At 42.0% G+C, this 20,341-nt stretch overlaps 1 protein-coding gene across 5 annotated transcripts in view; it reads right to left on the reverse strand.

Annotated features, from left to right (window-relative positions):
• Positions 1–20,341, reverse strand: part of ERICH1 (glutamate rich 1) — a 163,734-nt gene that overhangs the window by 60,869 nt on the left and 82,524 nt on the right. The window contains exons 7-9 of one of the 5 annotated variants that reach the window (XR_007375341.1): positions 11,832–11,929; positions 10,077–10,227; positions 9,849–9,929 (exon numbers count right to left, since the gene is read on the reverse strand). The exons of 1 other annotated variant lie outside the window; for it this stretch is intronic. Coding sequence is in view for 1 of the 4 variants with exons in the window: in XM_048936909.1 (XP_048792866.1) it covers positions 8,382–8,545; positions 9,849–9,929 (245 nt within the window). In the remaining 3 variants the exon portion in view is untranslated. Of the gene's footprint in view, positions 1–6,984; positions 8,546–9,848; positions 9,930–10,076; positions 11,930–20,341 lie in introns of those variants that run through there. 3 more of the 5 variants (XM_048936909.1, XR_007375342.1, XR_007375340.1) reach the window with 3 other exon arrangements.

Genomic DNA, 20,341 nt, shown 5'->3' on the forward strand with positions numbered 1-20,341 from the left:
TGATGGTCTGAGTGATTCAGTTATTGCCTTGTTCTCACTGTGCAAGGAAATTGATGTTCTTCCCACTCCTTATTAGGAGCTAGTGGCAAATAAGGGAGAAAAAACACTCCGTTGCTCCCCTTTGCATTTTTACTACCAGTAACAGGTTGTCAGGGCGACCTGTCAAACTTTGCATCTTGCTTATTTGCATGGAAAGCCATTGAGGATAGTATGTTTAGCTCATTTGTACATGCGGAACACAATGGGGACATCCTGGGGGCCTCTAGGAGCAATTGCAACAGCAGTAGTAAACAGTCATTCATTAAGGACTGATATCATCCCTGGCTTTAAGACACTTAACAAGCTACTTATGCAGCTGGAGGAAGGGAAGACCGCTGAGTCAGTTGCAGATGGATGCAGAGCCAGATGACTTAAGATCTTGGCAGGCTTGTAACTTCTCTCAGGAGGACCTCAAGCACCCAGGGGGCCATCATTTCTATCCAAGATTATTATCATTTTTTTAGACAGAGACCGTTAATTTCACTGCTGTATCTCTACCTATGGCAGCAGCTCATATCTCCCCAGCAAATCACAGAATCATTGAATGGCCTGGGTTTAAAGGGATCAGAAACACCATCTAGTTCCAAACTCCTCTGCCATGGGCAGTGTTTCCACCCATCTTATCAAGCTGCCCAGGGCCCCATCTATCCTGGCCTTGAATGCTTTTAGGGATGGAGCACCCACTGCTTCTCTGGTCAGCTTGTGCCAGGGCCTCTCTGCCCTTTGTGGAAAGAATTTCTTGCTAGCATCTAACCCAAGTTTCTCCTTTTTTAGTTTAAAGCCATTCCCCCTTATCCTGTCATTATCAGGCTGTATAAAAAGTCAGTCCCCCTCCTGCTTACAAGCTCCCTTCAAGTACCGGAAGGCTGCAATGGGGTCTCCCCAAAGCCTTCTTTTCTCCAGACTGAGCAAGCCCAACTCCCTCAACCTGTCTTTGTAGGTGCCCCAAAGACCAAGGCTCTCTGGTGCTCTGCCTGGAGGTGCTGGGCAGAGGCGTGAGGGCAGGACAGGGCAGCTGCTGCCCTGCACCCTGCACAGAGCTCCACGGCTCTCTCTGCTCTCTCTTTCAGCATAGCGGATGATTTCGGGTTCTTGGCACCACCTCGGCTCATGCAGCACAGAGCACACACAGCACTTTATTTACAGTGCAGCGTGGGTCTGCAGATAATTCAACCTCAGCAATATTACACAATTACTTATAGATGCCCTCGTTGAAAGTAAATGAAAATTATTATTTATTGAGAACTTCTCAGTAGTCCCTGGAAGTAAAGAATAAAATAACCAGCAACATTTTATACCAAACATTGTGTTTACAGAAAGAATACTATCGTATAGGTATTGACATAATAATATTTCTTTTCTGCTGAACTACAGAGGTACACACAGCCCTGCTTTCAGCCCTGCTTTATGTGCATTGTGTGGTGCTGGGCGTCTCAGGATGATGACCATTATTTCTCACCAAAGGGGCATCTCTGACTCGGGCGAAACGAGTGCCCAGAGCCTCAGTCAGCCCTCCTGGTGGTGTAGGACAGGTGGCACAGCACAAAGCATCGGTGTGCTGCTGCAGCAGCAGGGCTCTGCTGCTGCCTGAGCCTCATGTCCCAAGCCTGGTCTCAGCTGTAGTGGCACTGGGCTGCACCCAGCACTTCAGGCACCTGCAGCCTCACAACTCTTGACAGCAGCAGCACCACAACCCCACTGCTATGGGGGTTCTTTCCCTGCAGTTCACACTCACAGACTTGTTATTCAAGGAAAAACCCTGTGCTCCTTCCAGTTTCTGCAGGAGAAAGGAGGGAAGACAGCATGAGGGCACTGCACATCATTGCTTCCACTTTGCTGCACTCTGCTGCAGCCAGGTGCTGGCTTTGAATAGAAAGAGCTTGCTCAGTATTTACATCTCCAGTGTAAGCTTACTCTTATTCAGCACTGCTCCAGGTGCCTCTGGTCTGTACCCAGTCTCTGCTTTCTGCAGCTGAGCTGCTCTCTCTTTGAAAGCCTTATGCAGGTCCTGGCAACCATGCCTCCAAATCTGCTAACTGACCGTCTCCATATCTCTGTGTCTTCGATGTGAAATGGCTCTTATTGGCTGCTGTTTCTGTAGAGATAGAGACAATTCATCTCAGCTTCCACGGGCTTTCTAAAAGCAAGGTGCCCAGTCCAAGTGAAATGTCCATGTCTGCAGTCAGCAAAGAGGGGAGGGAGAGCCTCCTATTCTGGGCACCCAAAGGGAGTGAGCTGCTCTGCAGAGTGCTGATTTTTGGTGCTGGCTATGTAGAAAACCGACGGAAATGCTTAGGAATCCTACTTCAGTGTCAATATCCTTAAGAATACTCTGGGTTTTTTTAATGTGCTAGAAATAATTTTGCTTTAGTGTGGGAGAGCAGTTATAAAGCATAAGTCAGCCTGTATGATTCAAGAGAAAGAAAAAACACACACACACACAAAACCCCAGCAACTTGTTTATGACCCAGTATAAGCTGGTTGGTTTACATTCATTTCCCTTGCCCTTTTGATGCAAACTTGTACTGAGATAGTTGCAGAGTTAAAACACAGCTGAAGGTACATAGAGCTTAAATGAGCCCCAGCTTTGCTAAATGGCTGCAGAGCACTGGCTCACTGAATCTGCTCTAGGCTCTGATGGATTCTGGGCTCACTGCATAGCCTGGGGGATCAGATTTTCACCTCCTCTCCTCTGGGTGGAGGATGTTTTACTCCTCTTGCTCTTATGAAGTTATGCCCATCCTTCCATTGCGTACTGTTCTGCAGGATGAGGTCATCTGAGGCTGTGGTGCCTTTCTGCTTGGCAAAGAAAAGACAGAAGAGATGCAGGGACATGAATACAAAGAGTAGAACTGTTTTTTTTTATTGAAAAAAAAAATGACCACAGAGGGGAAAAAAAAGCCACTGCAGGTATCTTTTCACAGCCAACACTGCCGGTGTTTTTACAGTTCCTCCACTTAATACAAACATTATCAAATTCACAGTCTAATTCCAGCAGGGGATGAAACCTTACAAATAACCCCTTAGGTGAATGCCAGGGCTAATGAATAGGTTATAACCCAGCAAGTGGATGAGAGAGGGACCCTGAGTTACCGATGAAAGAAACATCGGCAGAGCTGCGTGACAAACACCAAGACTCAGAAGGAGACTGCATTGCACTCAGTGATGAGGTGCAGGGCTCATGGCATCCCTCCCTGCACCTTATCACTCACCTCCTCCTGTAGCCTGAGGGTAAACCAAGGCTTCTGTGCTGTCCCTATACCCTTTCTTTCTCCATCTACAGACAGGACCTATCACGGTGCTGCTGAGCGCAGAGCACAGTCCTACACATACTTTTTTTTTCCTTGGGACGAAGCTTGCTTTTTAAAAAGAAATATGGCTCAGTTATGACAGGAGAGCCACACATTGCTTGAGTTATTCCCAGGCAGTGATGATTCTGTTCAAGCTTTTATGCACATCGACTTCGTGTGCCATCATCCCTTTTGGGCTGAGAGTTTCAAGTCCCAGTAATTCATTACTGAAGAACACACAGCGAAGGACAAACCAGTTTGTTATTTGCTATGTTTTTCAAAGATTCAAGATATTTATCAGCAGCAGGGTTACTTTCCATTGGTATTTCTTCCCTACTCTGGTTTAAATCACAGCAACGAGATACACCCCTTTTCCCCAGCCAGGAAAATTACAGAAAAAGGAAACAGCCCCCTTACAGGAAGTTCCTGCATGTGTAAAGAAACCATCCACACACCTTCATCTCCTCCCGAAGTCCCTCCAAGCAGCTGCCAGGCCACAGGCTGGAGGTCGCTCCCAGACCTGTCTTCACTGTATGCAGAGAGAGCTAATTGGATTCCACTTGTAAATGGAGATAAATCCCACCCACAATTTCTGAGTGGAAACGTATGGAAGCAAGTACTGGGAGTTAATTCAAACCCCCACTCAGTCTGCCATCCTTTAACCACCCTGCAGCAAACTTTTCACTTACATTTTATCAGTGGGGTGCTGAGGGTTATATGAAGTTCCTACAAGATTTGGAGAAGGTGTGGAGCATTTAAGTGGTCATTCACAGAAATGTTGCTATGGAGGTGGAGAAGCAGCTATTTCTAGGTCTTTTTGGACGATATTTGTATGTACAAACACTTGCTGCAAAAACAGAGGAACTCTGATTAAAAGTCAGTGCCACACCGTAGCTCATGATTACATGCTCAGTTAAAACCTGAAGTGAACACAGCTCCAGGAATCATATTAATCTATCGTTTGATTAAACTACCTAAGCTACCTTATTAAATTGCTATCTTTGTAGAGCAGTAACAAGAAAGTCATATGAAAGACAAGATTTATTTTACGTTGTCATTGGCTACTCATAACTAAGGGGAAAAGGCAAAGATAAGCATTAGTAACCTTCTTGTTTGGTTGCTTTATCATCGGTGGGAAGTATAATTAGTAATTGAAAAGGTGATATAGGCACAGAACATACTTAAAAGGATGCCATTTAAAAGGATTACCATCACAGTTGTGCCAAAAATCCATCTGTCTTGCACGAACATCATCACAGGGTACAAAATGAAGGGTTTGTCAGTAAGATGCCTCCCCCCGGTCCGTGCCACATCCCTGCCAGAACAGCAGTGAGCCACCAGCAGCTTCAGCGAGGGCTGGGGCTGAGGCTCTTTATCTAGGAGCCCATTCTGCCCCACAGAAAACTTCAGGGCGGCTGTAGGATAGGAAACAGCCCATACCAGAGACGGGCTGCTTCAGACTGTGGCACAGCTACTGTATAAACAGATGTGTACATAATTCAGGGATAGAAGAACTCTGGGTTTGGTTTCATCCTTTCTTTGATATGCGGATTAAAGGCTCAGAGTCACAATCACATAATCGTAGTGTAATAAGTGACCAAGCGACGGCTGGTTGGTAGGTACTCAATTTCTTGGTCTGTGGCGTATCTGGAAACTCACAGTCTGCAGCTCCACAAAGCTAGAGATTAGCTTTATAGATAAAAATGCTTTAGAGTGGGAACTTTGATGCAGAAACACAATTTCCAGAAGATCTGTGAAAAGGCATCAGAGGCGCTGCATGCATTTTATACTCTGCTTCTTAGTGGAGTGTTACCTTGAGTAGTTGTGCTGGGCTGCTGTGAAGAAGACAGAAATTCTGCTTTGGACAACTGAGTATACGTGTGTGAAAGTTTTTCATAAAACATGCCATTGCAAGTGACTGTAATGGGCTTTATTAGCACAAAAGTTCAAGCTCAAATGCTCCCTCATCTATATCAGCAACGCCATTTCTCTAAAAACCTTTCCAGTCTATGCTACATCTATTTGAACAGAATACCAAACACGTTTGACTTTCTGATAGCTTGATACTTTCACTTCAGCTGACTTCAGGAGGTGGACGTACAAACCCAGCAGTTACAAAATCCCCTAGGACTCAAAGGATGAAGTAATTAGCCTGATGTATCAAGACATAATTCAAAGTAGAGAGGCTACTGCTGAGAGAAATGGATTTGTTTAGTTTAAATTTTTGGCATCAGGAGATATTAACAGATATTTGTCCAATTTTTGAGGTAAAACTAGAAAAATGCATTTTATGAAATTGCTTTTAAACGGTATTTCTGAAGAAGGTCTAAAATTTACTTGCTTAAACAAGCAAGTTCTGTTTCAATATTCTGTTACAATATTTTTACAAGCTAGGAAAAGTAAGAAGTATTTCCTGAAGCATAATTTCACAAACATAACAACTTACGTGCCAAAGGAAATTCACTGCTGGTGTTTCTTAAAAGCTTCACAAAACTGAGTAAGCAGCATTATCCTCCCCAAGCTCACCAGACTTCATCAGCTTTCAATTGCTGAGGACTTGCCAACAGTTTTTGAAGTAAAATCCATATAAACAGAAGTACTAGCGTGTTTAAAATGTAAATGCTTTTTGGGGTAGATAAAGGAAGAGATTAAATACCTCCGTTTGGCAAAGTGGTGTCCTGGCCAGCTTTTAGGAGCTGTGCCTCATATGGGATTCCACAGCTGAAATCAGGTGCCTGTAAGAGTGGCAAACAAAGGTAGGGTCCAAAAACTAAAGGTGGTACAATGGGAAAGGGGGAGTTCTTAGTGAATATGCAATTAGAAGGAAAGCAGCTTTTGTTTATCAAAATTCTGAGTTTAGATCCCTTCCTGAAGCAGATGCGCAGCTCTGACATTCATATCTTGAACCTCCTGTAGGACCAGGAATCCACAGGACTGTGCCAGTTCTGCCAAGGAAAACATCTCAAGAGGAAAGCACTGCTGGATGGAGACCAAACTTTTCACCCAAAGATGTTTTTTAGTCTAGATCTAAATCTCCATCATCAAGCATAAACGTATTCATTTTGTAACTAATTCCCATTACACCTTCCTGCACGTCCCTGAGGCTCCCGAGTCCCCATCTTTCTGACTCCTCCATGGTCCAATTCATCTATTGCCAGGGTTGTTCTTCTGTCTGTCATTTTAATCAGTCTCAAATAAGATCTCCAAAACTATTCAAAGCAGTTCTCATGGTAAAAGTACATGGTTCTCATCAGCTCCATTTTCATGATGCAGTAAAATGAGAACGCAGCCCTGGTCAAGTTATCAATTCTTTTATTTTGTTCTAGTATATCTTCTGAAAATTATACTGTGATTATATTTAAAAATTGCATCATGCTATTATACTTAGCTTTTACCTAACAGAATAGTTCATATTAGCATAGTAACAGAACTGATAACAGCTACTGATTTTGTATTCACCTTGCATGGGAGCAGGAAGAGGGTTGATAAAAACAGCTCACAAAGATCATGTGCTCTGATTAAAAAGCCATACAGATCTCATATGGGAGGAAGGTGTCCCATTACTATCTTCACTAAACGTGATTAAACACTTTCCAGATACGTCACTTATTTTTGTCAAAACAGTCTTTTGTAAAATAATTTCTTGTAGGGAGAGGCAGAGGATGGAATATTCCATTACGTGACTTTTAATGTTGAATATAAACAGAAGGCTATAGAAGATGGAGATAGTTTGCGTCTTAGTAAACTGTAGAAAAATATCCATTTCTAATCTTCTTCAATTTAACCACAGTGGTAGGAGAAAGACACATCTCTTGGAGGGGGTGACAATAGGATATAGGAGCCAGAACAGCTCTGAAAAGGACAGGTAAGAACTTCAACTTGATTCCATGTGTGGTTTGTCATGTTGCGCTCAACAATCTGAGGACTTCAGAACATTCAGCTGTGAAGGATGCCCCTTAGTGGTTGAATACAAACACTGTTGACAGAAGAAACAAATTTAAACACTGAAAAAAATATATTTGCATTTATTAAGTGAGAACAAAGGATTTCAAACAGTAACATATGCATGGAAGAGTCTACAAAACCATGTTTACACAGAGCGTTGGACAAATACTAACCAACAGTAAAAGAACATTGCTGAATAAGCTATTATATTGAGTAAGAAGAACAAGAAAACGGGAAAAGAAAGGAAGGTTAATCTCTATTTTAATCAGCATGCATATTTTGCAGTGAGGGTTTCTGCAGAGGAATACAATCAGATGTTTAGCTCTAAAACAAGACTCAGCCCAAAATTTTTACTGATCCTTTCTAGAGTAGAGGGTTTCTGTACAGGATTACAAAGTCATCTGGACTGCTGTCACGGTTCCTTTCCAGCAATGTAGTGATGGCAGAGCCTTCAGCCATCTCTGCTGCTGCACAAAGAAACCAGCATGTGCTACAACGCACACACATTTCTATACAAAAGGCATTGAAAAGTTTAAGATTCAGTGTTAATGGTTAGAGTGCACAATTCCTGTAACTCACACAGACGTGTATTTCTAGTTAGACATAAACATACAAACAGCCTATGAAAGATTCTCTTTATCTGGTTTGACTCTTATCATGAGGAATGTATTGTTTCTGACTTTCCTTTTCAAAACCAGTCTTCGTATAGGAGTCAATTTGCTAAAGCAGGAGCAAGGTGATGCCAAACAAGCATGGCACCCTCATCCATCTGCTTACATCTACTCTGATTTAAACTGTATCATATACATTTGGATGTCTCTTTATGTATACACTGGATAACAAACAAAATCAAGGAATCATAGAACTGCAGGGGTTGGAAGGGACCTCATGAGACCACCGAGATCCACTGTATTTACAAGTTCCTGGAAATCTGACTTCCATTAGTCATGATACTTTTTTCTTCCCTGGAGAAGTCTGTATTCTTTCATCTTTTTTAACTCTGCATGTAGAAATCGAGGCTGTAACGTGTCTCATTACCTCCACACCAGCAATGGAGACAGAAAAGCTACTCATCAGCATTACTGACACAAGCATTTACTTCTCAGGTCACATCTCAGCACAGCTTAAAGGGTCACAGAAAGTCTCTTCTGTTGAGCCAGCTGGTGTGTACTGTAGCTGGAGAGACTGATCCCAAGCGTGCCCAGGAGCAAGGCTGCCCGTTGCAGCAGTACATCCGATGAGTTGATAACTATCTTTCCTGCAGCTTGAGTCTATAGGGAAAACAGAGCAAGTTATTATGCTGATTCTGCTGATTTCAACAGAAAAACTCCTAATTTCAATGATGCTCTCTAGAATGGTAGTTGTAAATCCAGGAAAGTAAAGCTAAAAGGGGTCAGTAACATCTTTCATTAGCTCCATAGGTAGCACTGGACCAAACAGACAAGCTTTAACACAAACTCTTTAAGTGTAAGAAAGCAGCAGGTAACGCCAATCAAAGTAAAGATAAATAGTTCATTATTTATCAATTCTCAGAGTAACAATAAGAAATTAATTGCCTAATGGAAGTATATGATACACCAAGATGAAACACAATTGCATGGATTCTCTATAAAGCAAAACAATTTCTTACATATATTGACAATGTGAATTAAAACATACTGTGCATCTTTCTAGTTGTGGCATTTCTTGCACAAAACCTTCATTCTTTAAGCTTTCCTTTGCAATCAGCAGATGGAAAGTGTGGCACCACTGAAATGATTCACAAAGTTCCCATTTCAAGGAACCTAAGATTCACTTCCAGATTCTGTGTGAGCTTAAATAATCAGAGCTCAGTGCTCCACTGTAGTTAACAGTGTGGCTACTTCAGCAAAGGCTTAATGTTCCTTGAACATTTCCAGGTACACTGAGCCAACACCACCCTGGGCAGATCAATACTATTGGCGGCTTCTTTATCATCCTTATGTCCTTATACATAAGGAAGAAATTCTTCACTCTGAGTTGGTGAGGCACTGGCACAGGCTGCCCAGAGAAGCTGTGGATACTCTATTACTGGAGGTGTTCAGGGCCAGGTTGGATGGGGCTTTGGACAATCTGATCTTGTGGGAGGTGTCCCTGCCCATGGTAGGGAGGGGTTGGAACTAGATGGTTTTAATTCCAAGCCAAACCTTTCTGTGATTCTGCAGTCATAATCATAGAAGTTGGTTGAACTGTTTTACCGAGAACTTATTACAAGGTCTTCAGAACCCCACCATTCTCATTCCTATTAATGTTATCCTACTGCCCCAAACACACAATCAAAAGCGATAGAGAAGCACTGCAGAAACACAAGTTTCTTTTAAGTACCCTGCACTTGGTATTCCAACATGATACCAATTATCAAGAATTATCGTAATTCATTTACTTTCCAGCAGAAGCTTAATTAAGACCTCTTTGAGTTTTTATGAATGTTAACCAAACAGAAGCCAGGGCTCCCTTGGGTTGGTCAGGCAAAAATTTGAAACAAAAATCCATCTGAGCAGGAAAAACATTTCAACAAACTAATTAAGAGCAGAAAAAGAGTTGGAATTTTCATACCTGCAGCAACCTTATATACCCAGGTGTCATTCTCCGCAGGGGGATAACCATTATTTCTAAATCTTTGTTGAATTTCAATCCCTGCAATTTTAGAACACAGAAAACATTACTAACTCCCAAGGACTTTCTACACTGACCTTCAAAGGAAACAAAGATTAAATTTAATATGCTTTGTTAGGAGTGCCAGAGTACTCCAAGAAGCAACATGCACAAACATTTTCTCCTTACCTGGTGCTCTTTTCCCTGTAGGTTCCTTAAATGCTAACATCGTACTCATATATAAAGCCCAGCTGAGTTGCATAACCTGTCACATGTGATCCGTCTGCAAAGCTTAGGTGTTGGCAGAGGCTGCATGTGTCTTGCCTGGGGCTAGGTATGTCTGCAATATTAGAAAGCTCTCTGGGAATGTCTGAAGCTCATTAAGAAACCAAAGCAACAGCTGACCTCTCTAAGAACAACAAGGCCTAAGCCTGATAGCACTGGACTTAAAAAAAGAGGTCATTACAGCATTTTGTATCACAGACTAACAATGCAAATAGGATTGGATTGCTTTTTTGTGGCTTAGAGTATACGTTTATATCTATAGGACAACCTGTGTAGGAAGCTTTATTCAGCCATGACCCGAGTTGAAAGGATGTGTTAATAATATAACAAGGTTATTTGGAAGCATATTTAAAAATAATCTTTCTTTTCTGGGAGCGATCTCCTTTACCTGGTATGATGCATGTTCTTGCCTCCCTTTTCAACTGCTGAAGCCTTACCTCTAGAAAACACCTAATCTAATATTTATTTTTACTATTAGTACTACTTTCTCTTAACTGTGATTCCTTTGCAGTGAGCTTGGACTCAGTTCAGCTCCTGGGGTGGTAAAATCTGATCTATAAAATCCATTTCTCTTTCTTTAAAAAGTTTCCATGGATAGACTGCAATGACAAAACTCTTCCTTTTCACCATCAGTAGATGCAACCTTGAGTAAGGATAGCAAGGCACAATTCAGCTCCAGTTAGTCACACTTCTAAGCATGTAGGATAAATCTTCAGGAGATGTCAACCAGCACAGCACCAGTGTGCTCTGCGAGACCACATCAGCGTACATCAGAAGCGCTTGACAGAACAGTGCTGATTTACACCCCTCCAGGCTCTTTACTATGGCATTCCAAAGTTCTGTAACATTCCTGCCATAAACCAGCAGAAAAATGAAAGTTTTCTGCTTGGAGAAATATTCTACATTAGGCATTCTGCAGTGATATCAGTTATCAAGAATTACTGTAACTCGTTTACTTTTCAGCTGGTGTTTAATTAATGTAATAGAAAGGAGTGATGCTACTTTATTCTGAGGCTCTGGCTTGTGGGTAGATTTCACCTTTCTCTTGCCACACCACATTTATATCATATGAACTCTGTTAGCATCAGTGAAGTTATGTCTTATCTGTTGAAAAGCTAAGGTAAGTTGCACTAGTTCTATAGCATAAATATAAATATTAAGCAGATTGGGAAATTGCTAATCTGGTCCTTTTAAAATACACACTTGAACAGTGGTCCTGTGCTAAATCTTAACTGTTGCGTGTCTCAGCTGTAGGAAATATGTTGATTGTTTCTCATTAATGCAATAAAATGGGGAGCTCGCTGAAAGACTTCTTCATAATTTGGGTTCACATTATCATAACAGGAGACACCACTGAAACACAGTGCGTTAGTGAATGTAAGTCACCGTGTCTGTACAAACAAATTCAAGCTTAAAATCTACACTGGAAAAAGGCAAAGCCTTTTCTTCTTGTTTCTGTTTCTCACAGTCTGCCAAATGTTGTTCTTTGTGTACAAGAAAAGCACCCAGGATTGCTGCTCAGAGCAGGTTCCTAAAGCCTGCATTTGTATGGAAATAAGGAATGCAGGTTTTTTCCTTTAAATTTCCCATCTTGCTCACATTCAAAGCAGTATCACAATTTCAGTAGAGTTCAAAAGGCATTGCTAATCATGTTTGTACCTGTGTGATTTTTCTAGTTCAGAGAATGACAGTGGGGAGGAGGGCTTCCTGGGGCACGGTGTTCACACAGGGAGAACCTCCCATCCAGCATCCTTCTGCTAAAAATAAAAGGGAAACAGGATGCCTTGAATGCCACAGATCTTTTAAAAGTTATTTCTTGGCTGTGCTCAACATAGTTAAAGAGAAAAATGTTTTCTGTACCTGAAGGTGTTACCAAAATCTGTACGACTTTCCCAAGGTCTCTGAAAGAACCACATGCCTGGCTTCTATGTTATTTCAGTTCTTTGAACAAACAGAAGTCTGCTTCAGTTCCTTTGGAAGTTCACATCCCAGAAAGGAACCATGACTGCCACATCAGCCAGAAGTTCTGCAGAGCTACAGATCCCCTCCACAGTCACTTCTGGGTTGGGCTGAGGGAGCAAGACAACCCCAATCAGTGCATGGCTCTCGTTACAAGAGAGATTTGCTCTCTTGGCAAATACACGAGGATCCTGCTAGCAGAGCAGACTGCTCACCTCATTCATCTACTGGCACCTTTGTTGCTTGACAGACAGTTTTCTAATAGGCAACAAGCAGGCACAAATGCAAATTACATGCTGACATCCTCCCTTCCCTCCCCATTCCAGAATTAAAGGTGAGGAATTCTCTGACTCAACTCATCTGTATTTACAACCTTGTGTTCTATTCCATTAAGAGGAGGAATCAATGATGAAATTAAATGTTTCATGATGTAAACCCATGCCTTCAGGATGAGCATGTGCTGCTTTCCCAAATGCAGTAAGAGTCAACTAAGGTGAACAACTTATTTGGACATACTTGGAAATTGGAAGGAACCTCAAAGGCCAACTAGTTCCAGCCCCCCTAGCGTGGGTAGGGACTTCTTCCACAGGACCAGGTTGCCCAGAGCCCCATCTAGCCTGTGCCAGTGCCTCACCACATCTTTCTCCTTCCTGAAGCAGAGGGAGAGAAGAGCAATGCAAGCTGGTAGTGTGCGAGAGACAGAGCATAGGAACAGCAGCTGGCAAGAGCAGCATCTTTCACCCACAGAGCTGCAGCGGCACACAGGAGCTCTGCAAAGGATGCTGAGTTGAGTTCACATGCATAAAGATCCATCAGCTGAGTCTGCAGCTGCCAGCAAACCCCAAGTCTAATATGGAGAGTAAAAATGCAAACCACAGAGGAAGGGGAAGAAGAGAAAAAATAAAAATAGGGAAAAGTGAAATCTACTCATTGGCCATTGGGAAGAGAAGTGACAGGGGACCCAAGCAACAGATATCTGAAACAGATATTAGATCTGAGAGTACTTCCTCACAAATCATTCTATGAGTTGTTTAAAAATTAAAGCTAAGTTCAAAGGAATTTTGCCTGACACAAATGTAACTAAAAACACCAGCTCTTCAATGGTAAAAGGATTAGACCCCAACCCCACGAGCTCATCAAAGAAGGCCGGGGTCCTGCCCCAAAGTGCTCACAATCCATTTAGAAGCAGGTGGGTGCCAACAGATGGAGGAGCACTGGGAAACAAAGAGAATATAGTGCTTGGCATGCGAGGCAATGTTCTCAGCTCACTCACAGTCAGACTGTTTCCAAATTCTTGTGGGCGTTGCAGCAAAGCACGGTGTTAAGGAGGGATCTGAAGGTAGTTAATGAATTTTAAGATGACGAGCCAGGCAAGAAACAGGAACAATGTTAGTCATAATGTTGCATTACACAGTACTATCTTTGTGGAGCACAAAATGAGGGAGCTGTATTGGAATATGTTGCTGGCGGAAGTAGAAAATGCTGTCAATAGAAGAGGAATGGAATACCATGTGGATGAACTGAGGCATAGATCACCAACCGTAAACAGTTCAGCCCTAAAAGTCATCTAAGGTTATGGATAGACAGTAGCAAGAGAGTTGCTGAGGCTTATGGAGTTACCAGTGAAACAGCATAAACTACTCCTTTATTTCATTCTGTGAATTGACTCGTTCACTTCCCACAGCTCCATTGCCAAGTGGTTACTTCTGCATTTGCAGCCTGCCTACCCACATTGCTTTGATGACATCAAAGGACAGAATAATAGACAAAAATTTACCAGCAAAAATCCCCCACATAATGGCAGAAAATCACGTTAATTTCTGCTATGGGTAAAGGAGAACAACTGCTCTGGAAGAAAATTATACATTAGAAATTACTGCAGACTGTACCTGATAGTAATTGCATAATAAGAAGGAAAAAAATGAAAGGAGAAGAATTGTCTCAAAAGACTTCTAAGAGACCTTACTAGGATGCCATTGTGGAAACAGGAGAAGTGATCCTGGAACTTTTTTTTTTTTTTAAGTATTTCCAAGTAAAGATAGGTAAGCATTGCTGTCACTGGCAGTAGCACAGACATAGCACAAATGCATAAGCCCTCTGGCATGCGTTTCTGGGCTGGATTTCTCTCTGCTGTCTTAGACCTGTATAGCACAGATGTCTGCCTCTGCACTAGCTGAACGAGCTGCTTTAAACAGCCACCGCAGTATACGTATTTTACATATTGATGTTGTGAACAAAAAGAAGTGATGATGGATAATACAGTGAGATGATGCAGCATGCTCAGATGTAGACATCAACAGTGTAAATGCAGTCACATGGATTGCTCTCCATTGATTATAACAGGGGAGTTCAAAGTAAACTTGGTATGAAGAAGAGCAGCATATTACCCGAAGAAATTATCTTGTTCAACCTTGCAAATGGAAGACTGGGAGGCATTTGATTACTTCCTATAAATGTAAAGGGAACAAACACCAGAGAAAGTGGAATGCTGCTTAGGCCAAAGGCTAATACAGCACTAACAAACAATACAGCCATGAGGAGATTTAGTGTAGAAAAAAGGCGGCTTCTGATGAAGCATGTGTTTCCGAAGCTTTACAGGAAAGAAAGCAGATAAAATAGTTTTAACACGTAATTTGGCTTTTCTTCTGTACCCCAAGACCTTATGGTATATCATGGAAAGCTCATGTACTATAACAAAGCAGGTGCATAAATCTGTAGTAGATACCTGATTCATTATTAGCTGTGTTAAATCACAGACACTGGGGACCATATGACAAAAGCAGATTCTTTGGAACACTGCTACTCCCATTGCAGTGCCTAGCAGTAAAGAGCTGACAGGTTTATGGCAGTGTAAAAGCATTCAGAAAAATTACTCTTAGATTCATAATAATACATGGGATAGTAACAAAATGACTCATCCCCATTCTTCTTTATATTACACTGAACTTCTACAGCACAGTGTTCAATTCAAATAGTCCTGGTAGGGTTACATGCACACTGTACTTAGCTGCCTTCCTACAAAGTTTTCCTCAGGGCACAAGAGCTCTCCATCCCCGGTGTAGGAAGTCAGGAAAGGAAGGCAAGAGACTGGCATGGCTGAACTGGGACCTGCTGGTCAAACTGGAGAGTAAGAAGAAAATGCACAGGCAGTGGAAACAGGGACTGGTAACCTGGGAGGAGTATAGGGCTGTGTAAAGGTGGAGTCAGGAAGGTCAAGGCCCAACTGGAACTGAACTTGGCAAGAGGGCAAAGAAAGGCTTCTATGGGTATGACAACCAGGAAAGGAAAGTTGAGAGTGCACCCTCCCTAGTGAGCAACAGCCAGACTAGTAACGGCGAGCAAGGAAAAGGGTGATACATTAAACATATATTTTTTGCCTAAGCTTTCACTAGTGACTGCTCTACATACAGCCCTGGAGAGGATGGTTTGGAAGCTGGGAGTAGGGGGAGCAATGTGCCTAACCACTGTAAGCAAATATCAGGTTTGCAACTGCCTGAGGAACCTGAACATCCATAAGTCTATGGATTACAATGAGATGCATCCTAGAGTCCTGAAGGAATTGGCTGATGTAGTCACCAAGCCACTCTTGATGATATTTGAAAAGTTACTGTGATCAAGTGAAGATCCTAATGACTGAACAAAAGGCAATATAGAACCTATTTTTAAGACAGATATAAGGGATGACCCCATGGAACTACCAAACTTTCAGCCTCAGCCTCACCTCCCTGCCAGGGGAGATCATGGAGCAGATCTTCCTGGAAGCTGTGCATATGGAAGAGGGGGAGGTATTCATGGACGGCCCCATCTGACCAACCTTGCTGCTTTTCATGATGGTGTAACTCCATCAGTGGACAAGGGAAGAACCACTGATGTCATCTATCTGGACTTCAGTGGCTTCAGACACAGTCTCCCATCACATCCTTCTCTCCAAATTGGAAAGATATGGATTTGATGAGGGGACTGTTCGATAGATGAGGAACTGGTTGCAAAATCATACCCAGAGAGTGGTGACTCAATGTTTAAGCAGAGATCAGTGATGAGTGGTGTCCCTCAGGGGTCAGTACTAGTACTAAAGCAGTACTATGCTTTAACATCTTCATCAATAACACTGACAGTGAGATTGAGTGTGAGTTTGCAGATGACACAGCATCTACTTTTTCTTTTTTCTGTGTGGTGCAGTTGATAGGAGGGACAGGATGTTATCCAGAAGGACCTAGACAGGCTTGAGCAGTGGGCCCAGGTGAACCTCATGAGGATCAACAGAGCCCAAGGACTTGCACCTGTATTGTAGCCACTCCCACTATCAGTACAAGCTGGGGATGTAAGGACGGAGCACAGCTCTGCTGAAAAGAACCTGGGTCTACTGGCAGATGGCAAGCTGGACATGAGCCAGCAATGTGCCCCTGCAGCCCAGAAAACCAACTGTTTGCTGGGCTGCACCTAAAGAAGTGTGGCCAGCAAGTTGAGGGAGATGATCCTGTGCCTCTGCTCTGTGCTGGTGAAACTCCACCTGGAGTGCTGTGCTCAGATGTGGAGTCCTCAGCATGGGAGATATGTGGATCTGCTGGAGTGTGTCCAGAGGAGGGGCATTGCTGTCCTTGCACTGTAATTTTTACCTTAGCTCCCAGCTAGTGGATCTCAGTATCTCAGCTTCAATTCCCCTCACTCAGTGTAGGTCTTCAAAGAGGCAGAGCAACACTGAGGTTCATGGATTGGCCCACTACACACAGAAAAGTCAATTAATGAGAAGGACTGAATTTAAGGGCCTGCAGGAAGAGATACACAATGTGACACAAAGCACACTACAGCATCTTTTGGGCTTCCAATACCCGAGCCCCATTAGACAGCCACTGCCCTACAGAATGTCCCGTTCTGTACAATGACTGAGTAAATAAATTCACTGACTGTTTTTCTGTAATTTACATGTATAGCAGTACAGAAATATTTACTCATTTTACAACTGAAGATCCAAAGAACTTAACCAAAATGTGAAACAAACAAACAAACCAGAAAACCCGAAATCAATAAGATAAGCAAAAGGCAGAGAGAAGACCTGGGATCTTGCAACTCTGAAGTCCTTAATGGGAATTAGCATGTTTAAAAAAGGTGCTGCAATGCTCACAGCACTGCAACTCTGATATTTGGTTCTACCGTAATCATTCATACAACTTTCCAGAAAGCAGGGATTGGACAGCAACAGAGAGCTGAACTAGCAGATAGGGGCAAGGTGAGGAAAGAGGATAGAAGCTTGCCCACTTCTGCTGTGCAAGTGATATTACAGCACAAGCATTTCCCTGTTGTGTTTTCTGCTTTAAATCCAGGCCTTAAAACCCATGGTGGAATAATGGCTATCTTTTTCAAAAAAGAGCTTTATGGCTTGCTGTTTCTAAGATACCAGAGATGCTGGGCTGTTCTCATTGGACTAGGAACTACATGGGTGGAAAGATTTATCTACATCAATTATTTTGGGAAGGTTCTTATCTGGCAGGCAATGAACAGACTTCCAGTGGAGGTCCTGGAGGTCCCAGTTAACCCACAAATAAGAGATGCAATGCACAGTCTTGCAACAGTCCCACTACTGAGAGCATATGCAAACACTTCAGGAATGTAGTGCAATGGGAGCATGTTCAGTGCCATGCTGACAGTTGTGAAGAAGGTGAGTATATTCATACACTGGAATGCCATTCTTCAACTTCTGTCTCACTGCTGATGTGGATAGGAAAACTTAAGCAGCACTCACAAGACAATTCGTTACTCAAGAGCACGTCTAGAAACAAGGCATTAGGCTCTTTCCTGTGAAGAGCCTGGAATGTCCACTTAGAAAAGATGGTGCAAAGAAGAGGGAGCTTGTTAAGGAATAAGGCACGATCCCTCACTCTGCTCTCCTTCACAAAGTTCACTAGACTCCATCTACCTCAAGACACCCACCACGTATTGGCTCGTGTGCCAGGCTGAACAGTGGGTGTTTGTCACTGTGAGAAACAATACGAGAAAATTTATTACAATCTGTGCTAAGAACTCTTCACACTGTGTCCTTTGTTCCCTCTGTGGCTGATGTGATAGAAAGCTTGACTGTCAGATTCCATGGTCTCGCAGACTTCCCTCGCTCCATCTGTAGAGGATCTCAGATTATGAGTGGCTCCACCACATAGAGTTCCAGATCTCTTATGCAGTTTGATACGCAGCAAACAGCTATACTGACATGCTGGGTGGTTACTTATCCAACACATGTATACACACAGCCTAGAGCTTTTGGAATTTGAACCATTTGTAAGAAACTGAACAGTTCATTCCTACCAGTTCTATACTGCTGCTGAGAACTTTTCTCATCAGTAAATCTGTGCATATGGGCAGATGCATGTGCAGCTACTGAGCAGGGCTCTTTTCCCTCCTCCTCTACATCCCACGCTGACATCCTATTACACATATGTCAAGTTTTCAAAGTGAATCACACAAATGAGAAATCTGAAGAAATAGCCTTCTGGCACGTAATTCCAGAAGTACTTAGGTGTATTAGCTGAGGTTTAGAAGGCCGTGAGATCTGCTGTGGTGCCTGCAAATGGAGGCTTGTGAAGAACTATCATATTTTACGTATGAGAAAGACCCTAATATACAATAAGCCCTGCACTTAGTCCATACCCTGCCATCTGTAACTTGCTTTTTTGTAGCTAGGGGCACTTCTAATTTATCTCAGAGCAGCACCGCAATATGAAAAAAATATCTGCAGAAAGGATGTTTGGGGTACTAGGACTCCTGAATGGAAAAGGCTTTGTTTTAAGATAATATGGATACATTCAAATCATGACCATAATTTTAGTTCTGCTTCTAAAGCACTGATTTACAAGAGAAGAATAACAGAAGAATACAACTCCAGTCAACCGTTACACTGGTACATCTCTGTTCTTTTCAAATACTATTTTCAGATACTCAAAATGTGTGGGTTATTGTATTCCATATGGTTTTATAAATTGAGTCATAAACCCTAAAAAAAAAGTTTGTAAGGGTTTTTGTTGTTGTTGTTTTGTTTTTCTTCAAACTCAAACTTCAAAGTACCTGATCTACCTGCTAAAACTTGAAGAATACCCTTCTGAAAGGCATGTGCTATCACAGTAACAGTGAATCTTGAGCTATTCTAAAATGCAGAACTTTATGAAAAATTTCCATTGCTGTGTAAAGAAACGCATCAGAACGTCAAGAAGTTCAAAATCATACATGCCCATCCTACTAGTTTTATGATTTTCTTGCCCTCTTTTTCAAATGTTTTAATTTAAAAATAGTTTAAAAAAAAAAACATTTTGTTACTTACAGACATTAACTACATTATATAATTCATATGCAGCCCAAGATAATTCTTCTTTACTCATTGTGGCCCAGGCAAGCCAAAAGGTTGGACACACATAGACCCATGTATCTAAACTATTTGTCTAAAGGTTTCCTTAGTGGTCTGATGTTCTTCACATTTGGCAGTAATGGATATCTAGATCTGTAGCACTCACATATAGTTTCTAATTTGGAAAATGTAAACACTTTGATCCATTCTGGTAGATATAAAAGCCTGGATGCAGTATATTTCCATGCTGCATGTTTCCAGTGCAACAGGCTAATGAATTAACCTACGTAAAATAAAAAGGGGCTGAAAAAATTGTCCTGTAAAACTTAAAACTGCAATTCAGTACGATAAAGATTACTGTAGTCTTCCAAGAACGATAGAAAATGCTTCAAAGTGATAGGTTAAATTACATGGATTTATTGGAAACTTTCTGAGTTAAATTTATGTTCTCATGCAGTTTCTGACATATTCCCTTGTTTTGTTTCCTTGTAATCGCCCTCACATTGCCAATTACATACAGTGATCCATGATATCTGTATTCCTATTTAAATGCTCTAATCCCTTAATAAGACTTCTATTATTTCTGGAATGGCATTGTGCCAGCACAGCTGTGGCTACTTAGCAGGATCAGTAATCTATTTCTAGGCATAATCCAGAGTACAGGTACATTTCTTCTGTTGTGAATTCTCTAGATGAACACTAGAAGATTCTTTCATCAGCATCAGTAGAGTGTAAAACAATCCATGCAGGAGGTAAAGCATGAAAAATTCATTAATCAAAGGAGTAGCATTTCTATAATGCTTATTTTTTCATTATGCAGTCTTTGTTCTGATTAAGTGTTGTGGCTGGCTGTCTGTCTGTAGGCCAAACAGAAATGATT

This window comes from Lagopus muta, chromosome 2 (genome assembly GCF_023343835.1).
Source record: "Lagopus muta isolate bLagMut1 chromosome 2, bLagMut1 primary, whole genome shotgun sequence".
NCBI lineage: Eukaryota > Metazoa > Chordata > Aves > Galliformes > Phasianidae > Lagopus > Lagopus muta.